General features: G+C 32.7%; 1 protein-coding gene across 1 annotated transcript; it reads left to right on the top strand.

Moving 5' to 3' along the window:
- Window positions 1-7355: 7355 nt before the first annotated feature.
- LOC125073316 lies at window positions 7356-15256 on the top strand. Its single transcript, XM_047684094.1, has 3 exons — window positions 7356-7955; window positions 8400-8461; window positions 10529-15256. Exons 2-3 carry the CDS (start codon window positions 8407-8409, stop codon window positions 14038-14040), a joined length of 3567 nt encoding a protein of 1188 aa, XP_047540050.1. The 5' UTR covers window positions 7356-7955; window positions 8400-8406; the 3' UTR covers window positions 14041-15256.
- Window positions 15257-15887: the final 631 nt, after the last annotated feature.

The raw sequence follows: 15887 nt of genomic DNA, 5'->3' as shown, positions 1-15887 counted from the left end.
ATTGGGAATTGAAAGATTTTTTGGAAACAGTAACAATAAAATTAGAGTTTCCAAAAAACCCTGTTCCTCGTCCTCATGCAAAAGAAAATACATCCGGGGAGGAGGATCAGAAGGAAATCGATAATTAAATCTGTGCGATTGCGATGTAATTAGATTGGAGGAATTACGCGAGTATAATCCGCCGAGTACTATTAAGCTACAAGGAAAAATCTATACGATTCTTATCATACATGTTGTATTAAATATATCAGAGAATTAATCGACTTTTATGTGTAATGAAACGCAAATTAATTTAGCAAGTGGGGAACCGAGATGGCCCAGGGGTTAGAACGCGTACGTCTTAACCGATGCTTGAGGGTTCAAGCCCAGGTACATCTGAATTGTCATGTCCTTAATTTGTGTTTATAATTCATCTCGTGCTCGGCGGTTACGTCGGTAAACATCGTGAGGCAACCTGCATGTGTCTAATTTCTACGAAATTCTGCTACATACATACATGTATATCCACTAAACCTCATTAGCCAAACCTCAGCAGCGTGGTGGAATTAGCTTCTCCAAAACCTTCTCCTCAAAGGTAGAGGACGCCTTAGCCCAGCAGTGGCAAATTTACAAGCTGGTACTAAGTGCTGATGTAAAATAAATTTAAAAGCGAAATATAAAAACCAATTATCACGGCTCGGTCAATAATGCGAAGCGTTGAAGGCAATGTTACAACAGAAAGATTGCAAAACAAATAACAATGGTAGAATGTGATGGTCTAAATAACGGTTCGAGTAACTCAAAATCAAAGTCGAAAATCTTAATTCAAAATAAAAGCGTTTCACGTATCTACTTATTGATAGTCAAAAATCTACCACCAGTTCGGAAATACACATCTCGTAGCTGTAGGACTATTCTGTATCTAGAACCTCGAAACTCATTGCAGAATACGGCCTTGAAATCTCAGTAATATGCACCATTGACTAAATTAATTATAAGATGTGTAGGATAAATATTTCAAAATTGCATATCACTGTAAGTCGGTTGTCAATATTTCACGAGAGAGATACGAAAAGATTTCTTACATAATCGCACTGCTGAGAAGAATCGGCGAAAGAGACTCAGCGGGTTTTTTTATCTAGTGTCATATTATTATTGTTTCCATACGACAGCAAATAATATGTTTTGGTTATTTGAAACAGCCTAGAGGCGATAATGATTGAGGTCATAGATAGAGATGAAAGAAATACTACGCGCCAATCCCAAACAAATGTTAAAGTTCCCCAGTAAAGCGTAAAATACAAAGAGATGTTTAAATAGTCTTTATTGTATTTGATAAAATGTAAATTCATAGTATCTCTCACTTAAATTATTCAGATGACTCATTTTTATAAATAATCAATTTTAAATGATCAAGTATTTTCAATAGCTAAAAGGTAATTGACTGAACTGATAACTTTCTTGTAGTTATTGTATTTAGTATTTAATGATATTCAGAATTAATGATATTCTGAAACTATACGATTAATGATGTTATATGATATCTACTTTATGAGATACTATATTATTATAGAATAATAAATATATATTAATATAAAGAATGTTACTTGTGAGATGACGTCAGAGAGAAGTATGGAAGAAGAAGACACGCTGCGCCAACCCCAAATAAAATTGGGATAAGGGCAGGAGGAGGATAATTATTATAAAATAAATTTATTCAGAAGGTATAAATGGTTTGTATATCTTATCTGTAATTTGTATTTGTTATTTTTATTAACAAGCTGCATTTAAAAAGGTTCAAAAAATTATCGAAATGGGGCACCCATGTGCAATCTAAATCGATTATCTATAAAAGTCCACCATTTCTAAGTTGCAAAAAAATGTATCATATATTTTTACCTTAAATTACATTTAACAACAACAGATAAATTAAACTTATTTAGAATCTGAATATATATAATAATTTAATTAAATAAAATTGCTCTAATTTTATTTATTTAAATTATTATTATTATGAGGTCAGTTAAGAATAAAAGTAGAATATAATTCGTTTTCTCCACCAAATTCCTTAGTAGTCTTTGTTTTAGTCGCAAGTATCTTCCTCATACTTCGTTTCGCATAAATCTATTTAGTATCGCTTCTGAAAATAAACTGACAGCGCCGTCGTTTTTTCATTGTGTAAAAGCTGTCGGCCCGATGGCCTTTATAGCGTCACCACGCGTGCGCGTGGGCATCTGTGGCGCGAGTACTAGACTTCACAGTGGTGGGGGAAGACTAAAATTTTTCTGCTGTCTTTTTTTAAATTTTAAAAACTTATTTTAAATTTTATACATAAAAATGCAAATGCCTTCAATTTAATAGTGCAGAAATACATGATTTGAACTCTATGCTACTGCTGACATTACCAGCTCTTTTAATTTATGAAAAAACATTAAATTACTGACATACGTGATAGTTTTTCGTATTCTAAGAGGTAATTTATTACAATTTACAAATGTCCAATGCTAAGGTTAATAACGTATCATAAGCCAGCAGTATTTGCTCTAAACTTTGGTGGCGCGAAACCCTTTAACCGCTAGGCTGTAAGCCGTGGCTATTTTGTTATTGATTTGAAGTTATAATACCTCTAATGTTATTAACGGAATGTATCTTTCAACTCACTTCGAATATTTCCGCTGTTTTCCATAATATTAGTTAAAAATTGTAGCTAGAGTCTTATGATTTCAATAAGCATTTCACTACAAGATTCCGACTAACTTTTTTGTTTGTTACAGACGGAAAATGGCAAATTAATATCAGTAATACAAAATGGGTTTCAACAAGAAAATAATTTAAAAAAATAAAGCCAGCCAGATCGCATTAAAAGAATATAGGAAAATTTTATTAAAACAGTTTCGAAAGCTTACCTCAAACGATGTTTACAAGCAAGTGACGTCAGACCCAACCAATCAGGAGCGTTTTGTGTCACGTGACAAGTTTAAATAAATGCATTTTTATTTACGGATTTTTAAATAAATTAATTATTATTTCCAGCTGACGTTAATAAATAACCATTTTTACATTCAAAATATATACTGATAATAGTAATTGACACTTTATCTTTCGCATTGTCAAATAGCCTATTAAATTTATATAATATAACCTGCTGAAAGTCATCAAGTAGTAGCTCCACCCTTTTTTCTATCATCTATTCAGTATATATCACCTTTGCAGTAATCTTGTTTTGAATAATATACTTTATATATTAATGGTTATTTAATAAATTATTTGAATTTATGGTTCGGCTAAGTTAAAAATATCAGCGGAATTTTATAATAGAAACGAATACCTTGGTCCAGGAAGGACTTAAGACGTTTTAAACTTATCCTTACTTCTCGTGTTCATAAAATGATTATCACCAATTCTATCAAAGTAATCAATTATATGGTGAATATACATAACGTTGTTGTAAATAGACTCTGACGCAACTGTAAATATTTCGTCCGCGTTTTGCAAAAATTCCAATATTATAAATACCCTGTTTCGTAAAATGAATACATATACAATATCTCTAGCGTTACCCAAAAGTAATATACCAAGATAATACAAGATAATGAACTTTTTATTATTATATAATTACTAGATATTACATAAAATATCATAAATACCTTTAACATAGAAAGATAGTTCAATTGTATATACTAGAAATAAAAAAGAACCCAAAATTGATCCTAGAGGAACACCTATTTGTGCCTATAGCATAGATTAAGAAAAGGTATATCACATTTGACATAAAACTGAATCTTTCTTACAAGTTTTGATGTTAAAATTTAAACAGAATAGTGGAAGTACAATTTGGTCACCACAGGTCGTCTTAGAACCAAAGTGAAATTTTCTCTATCTGTGACGCAATTTGTCTTTCTCATGACACGTTTACCGCTTAATAAGTGATCTCAACTAGACGAGATCCAAGTTTTTCGTGAAAAGTTGCAAGAACAAATTCATTTTCATACACATTCTTTTCAAAATGAGCTATTTAATGAACAACCTTTCAGCTCATTTGGCTGTAGCTGTAGTGACGCTGAATTCTGATGAATACACATCAAAATCTCAGTTGTTACTGAACTAGGTTATAAATAAGACAAAGATAACAACTTTAAAACACAATTTAGACATCCAAGTTATAATTCCACAAATATTTGCTTAATAATTGATCCATGTCATATAGTCAAGTTCATATATGTTCCCTAACTGATCGGACAAGTCAAGACAGGGCTTGGTTGTTTTTTTTGGTGTCGTTTTCAAAAGCTTCAGTTACTATCCGATATCTGCCTATTGAGAGGAAATTTGGCACTCTTGAAAGGGGAAGGCAGATTTTCAAATTGTTTCTCCAAGTACCGTCCCACATAGCAGCTGGAAGAAGCTGGCAAACATTTGACTATAGACTCGATTATGCACATTTGATGTCTGTTAAACTAGGTAAGTTGACGATAAATATAAAATATCGAAAATGTTTTTAACACTATTTTATTATTGTATCAGTAGGCTCAGTCGTCGGTGGCTACTTAAGTAACAGCTTATTTTTGTGCAGATAGAAATACGCTCAAAGGACTGGGAAAAAGATGTACTACAAAGTTGCAGATAGTAATTTTGCAAGTTATTCCTGTGATTTTTTTACTAAAAATCGCATATCACATACCTATCATCTGCAAGAGCCTTCTGCATAGTGTTACATAAATACGTCTGACGCACATATTTGCGTTGATAACACAAACGTAGCAGAAAAGAGAATTTTACATTGTGGGAGGATACCGCACTTTTAGCTCTGCGACTCACTCCGCACTTCACGCTCATACATTCTCTTTAATTAAATATTAGTTAAGCAGACGGACAAACGGGCAACCAGATCGAAAGTGGTCATCTTCGCCTAAAGATCGCTCCGCAAGAAATATTAATATCATTCCTTGCAACATCAATGTGTCACCAACCTTAGGGGCTATAACATTTTATGTTTCTTGGGCCTGTAGTTACTCTGACTCGATCACCCATCAAAGCGGAATACAACAATACCGAGTATTGCTATTTGCCGATAGTGAGCGCTGATTACTACATATTCTGGTGGATATGGACGCGAGATTTCATATGAAAATACTTCGAAATGCGATGATGATGCACATTCAACTTATGCAAGTAATGATCGGTCATGATCGCTGGGGTAAAGGATGATAATGTGACCTTGTGACGCCAACCTGAACCTGGGGCGTGACTCAGGATATCATCCAGCATACGGCAAGGCAAAGCCTGGTTCGTGAACGAGGACGAGACCTCTCCCTGTGAGCAGTAGCGTCGGCGATGCTCCACAGGAAATTAGTGTACAGGGCTGTAGTTACTTCTGTAATATGTTTATATTTATATAATATTTATATAATATTCTGTTCCTTATGTTTAATGTCTATATTGTGTGTATGAGTGTACTTCTTGTTGGTGTTGATATTATAATAAATAAATAAATAAATAAATAAGACCGTTATGATCCGAAAGAAGATGGTGAAATGGGACCGAAAAACTGCCAAGCTTCATTTCGACCGTCCCACAGCCAATGTATAAGGCTTAAAAGATGGGCCGTGACCCTGGATTCATGGACGCGTGTGGTAGGCATCTCGTGTGTTTTGTTTAAGCGGCCCTGAGAAGGTATCTGGAGCTGTGCTAGAATGGTCTCGTACTGCCATACGTGCCAGCGAAGAGTACGGAGGTTGAGATTACTTTTGTCCCCTTAGGAGACCTCATCCGAGCAAGTGGAGCACGGTATCGGAGAGGCAATGGTAGCGTATATTGACACAATCTCGCAGTTTCTCAGTTCCGCGTGGAGAGTGGCCATCGCTGGGGTTAGATGGGGAGGGGTTTTAGTGAGTAAGAATCCCAATAATCCATATCTTCCGCTTCCGGAATCCAGATATCCACCGAAAATAAAAAAGAGAACTATAACGGACAAGATCAAGGGGAGAAGCAAGGTAGAGCAGTTACTCTTATTTAAATCTGCTTATAAAATAACTTTAAAAATATTTATATACGTACTACAATCTAAATAAATAAATGTACAAAACCATCACTCCCTTGTTTTTAAATTTAATGTTGTCGAATAAGTGCTTAAGCGGGGTAGAATCTATATCTGTGCCACCTCAAACACCCTCACCCCAGATATTTGCTAACCACGCCCATAATCGATACATCCGCGATGTGACAATACCTGTTTTGCGTCATAACAACAAAATAATTACAATACTGTTCATATTATCATTGAATTCTGACAATCATTATTGTAGAATTATCTCTTGCATGTACTATAATTTTATCTACTGGATAATGATAATAGTCCAGTTCAGACCGGTTGAAACCGTTCTGGAATGTACCGCTGCACGTTGCGCTGTCGCGTCTCACTGCGCAAGGCTAAACAAGTCTCTACGGATTTTCAGAAATGTATTTAACCAAGGCCGCTGTTTCAATCTGTACAATAAAAAACCTGACGTCGTTTTGTCGGTTCACTGTAATTGTTTTCACAGACATATTAAATAATAGTATAATAAACTATAACTTGAGTGCTTAAGTCATTGTTAATGATGAATCAATTAATAACCTTGATATCCTGAGAAGTTGAACAGCACCTTTAAATAATAATATAAAGCCAATTCGTGGTTGACTACGCACTAATTTATTATTATTATACTATCCTTATAATAGGTATAATACACTATAAATCGTGGTACGTTTATGTCAAGCGCAAAGCGAATACTTACAGTATTTTTGGCATTCTTTATATTATTATTGTACCAACTCATTAAAATGAACAGACACATACACTCATGAAATATAGACACACAAAATCCGAATACATTTACAAATATGCATTTTTACTTATTTCTCATGCATTAAAAATAATATAATTGTTTCCAAAGATTAAGATTAGATTATATTTTATTTCATCAACTCAAATCCGGTATTTATAAATAAAATAACAACTTAATAAAGTAACTATAAATAAAAATCGCAACAAAAGTATTCTATCACAAGCAACAAATGTATGGTATGCATAATTAAGCGAGAAGTAGCTTTCCGCTTGCTGATAATATTATGCGCAGTCGATATCTTAGTATTATTATTCCCAGCAGTCAACGCTCTGTTTCTGTACCTGAGCCGAGCAAGCGAGGTCAATATCAAACGAATCCAAACTTATACAAGTTATACGACCCGTTCCGAATGTTTGTGCCCTACGTCGGCGTCGGCTGAAGTCGTCGTAAGTGGCGCCGCAAATAGGTTGCACAGAAAGAGATAGATATATCTTATTTTCAGGGGTATGACAAAGATAGAAAAACAGGCACATACCTAAAATATGCCAGGCAGCCAATACTGGCACTGCGTCATATTGGCAATGGCATCTGTGTCTGTTCTGTGCCTACTCGCCTATGAGTGAACGGAACAGAATTTCACATGCTCAGCCTAGATAGCTGCGGAGTGCGGTCGATCGAAACGACATCGGCCTGAGTCTCAACTCACTAAAAATAGTTGCGATTTCAATTATAGTAGTAATTTGCATAATTTAATTGAAATTGTTTTACAAAAAACTTTTTATTATTAACCCGCCTTTATTATATTAACACGTGATTTGTGCTTATTTGTTATTAGTGAATCGGTAGTCTGTTGTCCCTTGGCGTTTATTTAGCCGGCCATTTTCTATTTTCGTATCGAAGTAAGACCCAGTGACTGATCACTGAAGTTCGATAAAAACTGGATTGTCCTAAATGTTATGTTAACTCTAAGACAGTTGTGAGTGAAAACCGGTAACAAAATATTATTGTGTTTTGATTATTTATTTATTACTGTGACATTTGTGTTTTGTGATCGTAAAATTATGAACAAGACGCATTATTTTCGTAGGAGTTGTTAGTTCATTAAATTTATTAAATCTTTGGATTATTGTTGCATTAAATTGGACAATGAACGTGAGTATATTCGATAGTTTCGTTATTTTGTTTTATTTGTCATAGCATGTCATATTCGTAGTTGTTTTATTGTATAGTTATGAAAGTACATATAAAATTTTCAATGTTCATTTATGTACACATCTTAACTTTCTATTGAATTATTCGTTATATTATATGTACGTTGAGTATTACAATAGGGTTTAACAATCAAATTTAAATACTAACCAACGTATAAAACCTATAAAAGTTATGTTTGCTTCTGTCCCGCGAATCTGAGTTTACTAACAATGTAACAAGTATGTCAAATGATTTGTTTTAATTTGTTTCTTTTATTAAACACAAACTAACTAGTTTACTATTTTATTAGTTTGCATTGGATTTTCATTAAAATTTGCTTTGGTTGCAGCAACTTATGTAGGTTATTAAATTTTTTTTTAACTCGTTAAGACCACTTGTTTTCAGGTTAATCATGACAACAAAGATTGAACCTGATTTCCCTTCATCGCCACCAAACGATGAATCAGGTGTGTTTTTATTTTAATTTACAATTCTATTTAATTTTATTTTTTATACTTTATATATTGTACTTTACAAATAAATGATTCAATCGTAATATGTACATTTCTAGATTGTAGACAAAATTATCTGTCAATACTTTATTTGTTCTGTAGAGTAATTATATATTGTTTCATATAATAATGTACAAGAGGTTTCCCTAAACTATTTAAAAAAATAGAAACTATTAATCATACAAAGTCGGTGCAATGTCTCACATAAGATTAGAATCCTTCAAATAGGTTTATTTTAACTTATTTTTTAATCAAAAATTTCAAACAGACAATACTAAAAACCTTAATTCAATTGCACAATTATATTGCTACAATGAAAGATAAGAGTACATATCATTTCATTCATGAATATTGATAGTATATTTATTATTTAAATAGCCTTCGTCAAATTTTGTATCAAACTTTACTGTTTGTTTTTTTGTATAATGTCAATTTAGTAAAAGTATTATTTTTACTTAATGATAACTTCAATACCAGCTATATTCAAAAACTACTACACGGTAACTGAACTAGAGTTCGAGTGGATGTTGTTTGTCTTATTGTCCGTCTGAAAGCATATCTAAATGCAGCCTTATATGAATAAAAAGTGTTTTACATTCAATTTATTAGGCAAATGTTGTGTAGATTCAGTAAAACCTCTTATACGTTTATACATATAAAAATAATTTATGTGTCCAAAATTTGTTATCTTACAAATGATTACCTATACACAATTAGACATGCAAGAATGTGCAATATCATATGAATAAGAGAATAAAAACAAAGGATTACCATTTCAAAAAGTAAAAAAAGATTAGATTTGATTATGTTTCGCTTTAAGCAGATAAATAATTTAAAAAAAAAATTGCACTCATTTTGTTGGTTACTCATAACAACATGATCTATAGATAAAGATATTGATTGTGGTTACAAACGATAATATTTAATATATTAGCCAGTAATTATATGTAATGTTAAACAGAATACTTTTTTTTCGTAATGCCTGAAACATTACACTAAGACTTTACCGTAACAGATAACATGTTTTGTTTCCTTTTTATATTTAGTTATCTTTATAAAGAAATCAGGTTGTTAAATAATGATTTTTTAAAACTATTTTTGCAATAAAAAGTAATTGGGCACTGTTTTACAGCGCCTTTCCATCACAGTTTAATTTTGCCTCTTAAAAACAAACTAAAAATACAATAACACTTTCAAACTATATAAGGATAATATATGAAGTTATTATTATTTAATTAGCTATTCATAGGAACTATATTAGTCAAAACAAAACGGGGATGTAGATTACTGATAAAATAATAAGTTTCTCGTTATAATCTTTTAAATATATATTTATATATATTTTTCTTATACTTCTATAATATTAGCAAGTAACTAGAACTAATTGAATATTTCTGCTACTAAAGAAATATTTAATTTTTTTTTATATTTATGTAGATTATTTGAATAATTTTATATAAACAAAAGCATTATTATTTTTCGTTTTTATCATTCTTCTTTATAAGTTTTTTGTCAATATTTTATTATATAAAAAAATCATTTCTTGAAATAATTAGACAAACTAATTATAAGATAGATTCTTATGTTATCATAATGATGTTATGATGAATTATATTTCATTACATTTTTATTTGTAACTTTTTTGTTAGATATGTGTGGTTTTACCTCAGGCTCGTTATATACATACATATTATAATATCAACTTTGTCTAAATATCAAAATGTCGTAAATATGTATAATTGAGCATAATAACATTTAGTCTAGATTGTTAGGTCAGATGATGATGTCAGTTTCTTGAAATATAACATGCTTCAGGTATTACTATTCACAACAAAATGCATTTGTTATCAGCACCAGTTTGATTATGAGGTTATTAAGTAAAACACTCATTTCAAGTACGATCCCACTTAACAACACAATAAGTAATTAGTAGTAGTAGCATTGTACTGTAAAAAAAACGTGTTTTAAAACTAATGTAGTATTTTCACTGTAAATTAAAATGTTATTTTCTTATTTTTCTAGATGGAGAAGAACAAGAAATAGAACAAAACTATCAAGAAGAAGTGGAAAAGAAGAAACCTGAAACAAATGTTGCAAGTTTGCTGGCGCGACTCCAATCATCTGGCGCTCTAATAAAAAAACCAAAACAGGAGTATCGCTGCTTCACTTGTGATACAGATTTCTCTGATTGGGAGGAGTTGGAGAATCATCTTATAAAGCACGTGTCACTGCCCTCGGTGGTAATAGACAAGCTGCCGTCCGACGAGGAAGATCTGCCGCATTCGGGTGATGAGAATTGGTCAGATGATGAGGATGTTCCTGCCCCACCAAAAGCTAATGCGCCTAAAGCGCCCCAAAAGATAGACATATCTCAAATATTAAAGAAGACGGGAATTTCTTTGAAAAAACAAAGTGATAATAGTGCAAAAAGTTCAGATTCAGCTTTGAATAAATTAAGTGGCTTGGGTTTTACGATAACAAAAAATTCAACTCCAATAAAAAAAGAAAAACCCGATCATGATACTGAAAAAACTAGTGATGTGATGCAAAAATTGGGTAAGCTTGGAGGTATTAAACTCAAACTAAAGTCAGATGGGAATAACACAAATTCATTTAAAGTTGTCAATGGTCTTAAAGACTTTAAGGCTTCTGACGATGAAGATGAAGGTAGCGGAAATGACGACGACAAGGATGATCAAGAGTATGACGATGAAAATGATAAATCTGGAGAAAATGAAGGTTCTGGAGGCGAACATGACTCTGACGATCAACAAAGTCACAACAATAGTAATAGATCTGATAGCAGTGATTCTGATAAGGGTAAAAGAATAATTCCTAATTTACCCAAAGGCATTCAAGGGAAATTAATAACACCAAAAAAAGAACCTGTTAGTACTCCTACTAAAGTAACACCGGTTAAAATTCAACAGGAAGAAAGTCTAAAAGTGAAGCCACCAAATAGGCCTGCTATCAAACAAACACCTAAAAGGGGACCTAGTGTTCCCATAGCAGTTAAAGAACCTCCTAAAATAAGTGAAGCTATTGTATCAAGACGATCGTCTGATAATGTTACAATAGAAAGGAAAGAATCTATCGATCGGACAGAGAATGTGGTAGTAAAACAAGAGCTGCCTGAAACTCCAAGTGGTGAAACACAAAACAACATACCCTTATTCACAGGTCAAATTAAATCGGAAAGATCGTCACCACCTTTATCAGAAAGAACAACACCCATTTTGGCACGCATTAAATCTGAACCAGAAGGTCCATCATTGGGTGTTGTATCCGATCCAAGTAACCAAAACACTCAAAATACTAAAAGCATACCTTCTCTACTTCCAGTGACAAAAACTGAGGATGTTATAACTGTAATTGAGATTAATGGCGATTCAAATGACGAAGATGATGACTGTTGTGTTGTATCGACTACTCCGGCTCCCGATATCAAGCCAATTGTACCTAAAATAGAAAATCCACCACCTGCTTATTCTACGACACCTCTTACATCTTATGCATCGCCACAATCGTCTTACAACTCGACTACGCCATTACCGTCTCGGTTATCATCAGCACCGTCTACAGAAAAGCAACATAACTTCAATTGGAACGCTCCAGATAGTAAACCGCCATTAGATATGCTTGAAAAAAGTGCAGATGATATTTTTGAAAGTCTTCTTTCAACGTCCACAAAAAAGGAAAATATGTCGTCTTTATCAGATGCGAGTGAATATGTATCTTTAGATACGTTAGGTCCTCAACATTCGTGTGATATTTGCAATACTAGGTTCACTGATATATCACTTCTAGAAGAACATAAAAGGGTGACAGGGCATTCTAAAAGCCTCGTTGCTCCGTCCTCATCTTCACTGTTACCGTATAATCATTCCTCGAATATTCTTTCAAGCTTACTCCCAGTCAAACAATTAGCAGAACAAGTCGGGAAACTTTCAACCATAGGTAACAGTGGTCCAGGATTTACTCACCAACAGAATGTTATGATTAATATACAAGCATATCCTGGTGCGGGAGGTGTTATGGTTCCACCGCAATATAATGCATATAATTCTGGACAAAATATTCATGGAGGCTATCCTCAGACATCTAGCAATATGTATGGTGCTCCAGGTCAACCTATGTCAATGCCAAATCAATATCAAGGACCAAATTATATGAATCAAGGGTATGGGCAATATCAAACGCCAATGTCGAAATCTTATCCAGGACCCATGCCTCCAAATTCTCATTATTCGATGGCTTCTTCTCCATATTCCACAACATCACCTTTACAAAGCATGCAACAAAGTGTTTATGGACAATCACCCGGTGGTATAATGAATCCGCCCGGTTCTATGGGTCCACCAGGCTCGTCACCTAGTCATTCCTACGCATCTGCATCCAGTCCTGGTGGAGGTATTAAACAACAACCAGGAAGTGGTATTAAAATACAAAATATACAAACTTTTCCTCCTGCACAAGGTCCTGGTGGTCAACCGATTACGTGTGGTCCAGAGTTAGGCCCAGGACAAATGGCGCCTCCGGGTCAGACGATGGCTGGGCAAATAGCTGGGGGTACACCGATACGAATGGCAGCCGGTGCAAATATAGCTGGTCCACGGCCGCGATTACCTACAGTTAGAGGACAGAGACCTACAATACGGCCAGGAATCCAAGTACATGGGCAAGTTCGTGGTGGTAAAGTCGGCCCACGAATGCCATTAAAGAGGCCGGGTGCGGTAGTGGGCGGGCCAGGACAAAAGCGACGAACTGATATGTTGCTGCCTGGTAAACATGATAATGAAGATTGCCAAGTGATGGCAATGCAGAAACAGCGTGAGGGCCTTCCTATGATACAGAGTGTGCAGGGTGCGAAAGATAAATTGAATCTTGGTAGTCAAATATCAATAACGAAAAAGACTGTTAATAATGAGGCGAACGCTATGGCGAATGTTCTTGCATCAAGAGGAATAAGTGTTAAACAAAAACAAAAAAGTAGGTCACCTACGCCAGAACGTCCTTTGCCTCATATTCCTAATTTAGGAGCGGGAGTTAGTATAAAGCATACATCCAAATCTAGCAAATTCTCAATACCTGAGGCTAAGATTGGAGGTGGAATGTATGCTTGTAAAATATGTAAGAAAATGTTTATGAATCATAATTCATTGCAAGTTCACATGTCGAATGCACATCCCCAAAGTAAAATACCTGTTTTTAAATGTGACGAGTGTCCTGCCTCCTACCCAAAATCTTTGCAATTGCAGCACCATAAAAGGGTATTCCACAATGTTACAGGACCTAATAGAGAACTGGGTTTGCCTGTAGTTGATCTCTCACAAGAAGATAATTTAAAGAGATTGAGTAATTTAGGAATATATAGTTTTATACCGTTGGCAAATCGTGAGCAGGCTAATGGATGTTTTGGTATACCCGTGATATCAGTGCACAACATGCAAAATGGTCTGACATCAAGTTTACAGGCACTCGGAGCGGATGGTTTGTTAAGCCTAGGGCCGCTCAAACCTTTGCCTAACTCGTAAAGTGATCGATATTTTTTAGGTGTGTCAGAGAAATGTTGAACATTCTGTGAATTTTATTAATATTATTTTTGTCACTCATAACATTTTGTATAACAAACGTATTGTTTTCAACACTATACTCGCATGTAAAAATTCTCAAACAAAAGGGCACAAATAATTTTTGTTTTTAGAGCTTTAAAATTTAAAAATTTTCATGTCACAAGACTTTGTGTTTTGAAATGTCTTGCAGTACATAGATGGTTATAATAGTAAGAATAGAGTAATTGACAAACTAAACTATTAAATATAAAGTATTCTATTCCAATAATGAAGTCTTGTAATATAAATTATGTTTTTGTAGTACTTGACGGATCTAAATTTATCATCTTAAAGTATGTTCTTATAATGTTACTTAATAGATCATTTTTATTTAATATTAGTTTAGATATTTCTTTTATAAAGAGAATATTGTTTATAAAATAAGGTGCCTATATTGGAATGGCGTCGAGCAATGTGTTTTTTGTCAACTTGTAAATATAATATATAGAAAAGAATGACATATGTGATTCGTTTTTTTTCTTTCAAATAAAAATTCCTTGGAATTATTTTTCGAAGGCATGTCCTTTGAATATTTCTAAATTTATTTTGTATGAATACTATAAACATAAGTATATTATACTTATACTATCTATTATTGTAACATATTTTATAAGATTGTAGAATTTTTCTCATTGTAAAGTAATCATTAAATAAATATTGAAATACTTAATTGTAAGGAATTACAGATCTTATGTTTATGTTATAATTATAAGTTCAATTGTGTAGCAGCTATCCTTTAGTAGAAATATTGACCGTTGATATATATTTTTATATTACGAGCCCTCCAAAAAACTTATAAAAATGATTAGAAAATGTATTTTGTTTGCATATAATTGTGTTATTTTTTTTTACACATGACTCACATGAGCCTTTTTTTTATAGTCTTCTTTAGTGCGTTAAAAAATACAATCTAAGGTTAACAATTTTTATTGACTTATATATTAAGAAAAAATGCTTCTACAATACTAAGAATATTGATAAATAATATAGCTTTGTATATAGGCGCACGTCGGTGCAAATAGCAATATATGAAAGGGAAGAGATATTTTTGCGTTACATGTACGAGAAATGAATGTTTTATGTTAATTATTTAATTTAAAGAAAAGAGGTTCTATTAGGAAACATCATTCAGATGAAGACTACAAGATTTATGAATAAAAAAATTTTAATCGAAGTACTGTCGTTTCATTGCTGACGTCAAATCTTATTACATTGTAGGTAATTGGTAAGGTTAATGACGAAGAGTTCGGCTTTGGAGATAAATATGTTATCTGTTTTGGTATCGAAATTAGATTTATTTCTCTTGTTGCAAAAATAAATATATGAATCGATATTCACGTATTTGTAAAAGTTTGCAAACTAGTATTCAGTTTAATAAGGAACTTTTATAATATTTTTACAAAGTATCAAATATTTAAAATAAATTTAAACGTCTTGATTATCCTATATTACTATAATGTTGATTTATTTTATTTGATTATTCATTTTCAAATTTAATTGTTCATTTGTAAATTTAATCGTTCATTTTCAAACTTAATTGTTCATTTTCAAATTCAATCGTTCATTTTCAAATTTAATCATTCATTTTTAAATTTAATCGTTCATTTTCAAATTAAATAGTTCATTTTCAAATTAAATAGTTCATTTTCAAATTAAATAGTTCATTTTCAAATTTATTTTTTAATTTTATATTTAATTGTTCATTTTCAAATATAATTGATCTTTTATTAAATTATGAGTGATCTTACTTTAGGCCAATGAAAAAAAAA

The sequence above is a fragment of the Vanessa atalanta genome, chromosome 24, assembly GCF_905147765.1.
Source record: "Vanessa atalanta chromosome 24, ilVanAtal1.2, whole genome shotgun sequence".
In the NCBI taxonomy this organism is placed as follows: domain Eukaryota; kingdom Metazoa; phylum Arthropoda; class Insecta; order Lepidoptera; family Nymphalidae; genus Vanessa; species Vanessa atalanta.
This window is presented reverse-complemented; position numbering and strand designations above follow the sequence as displayed.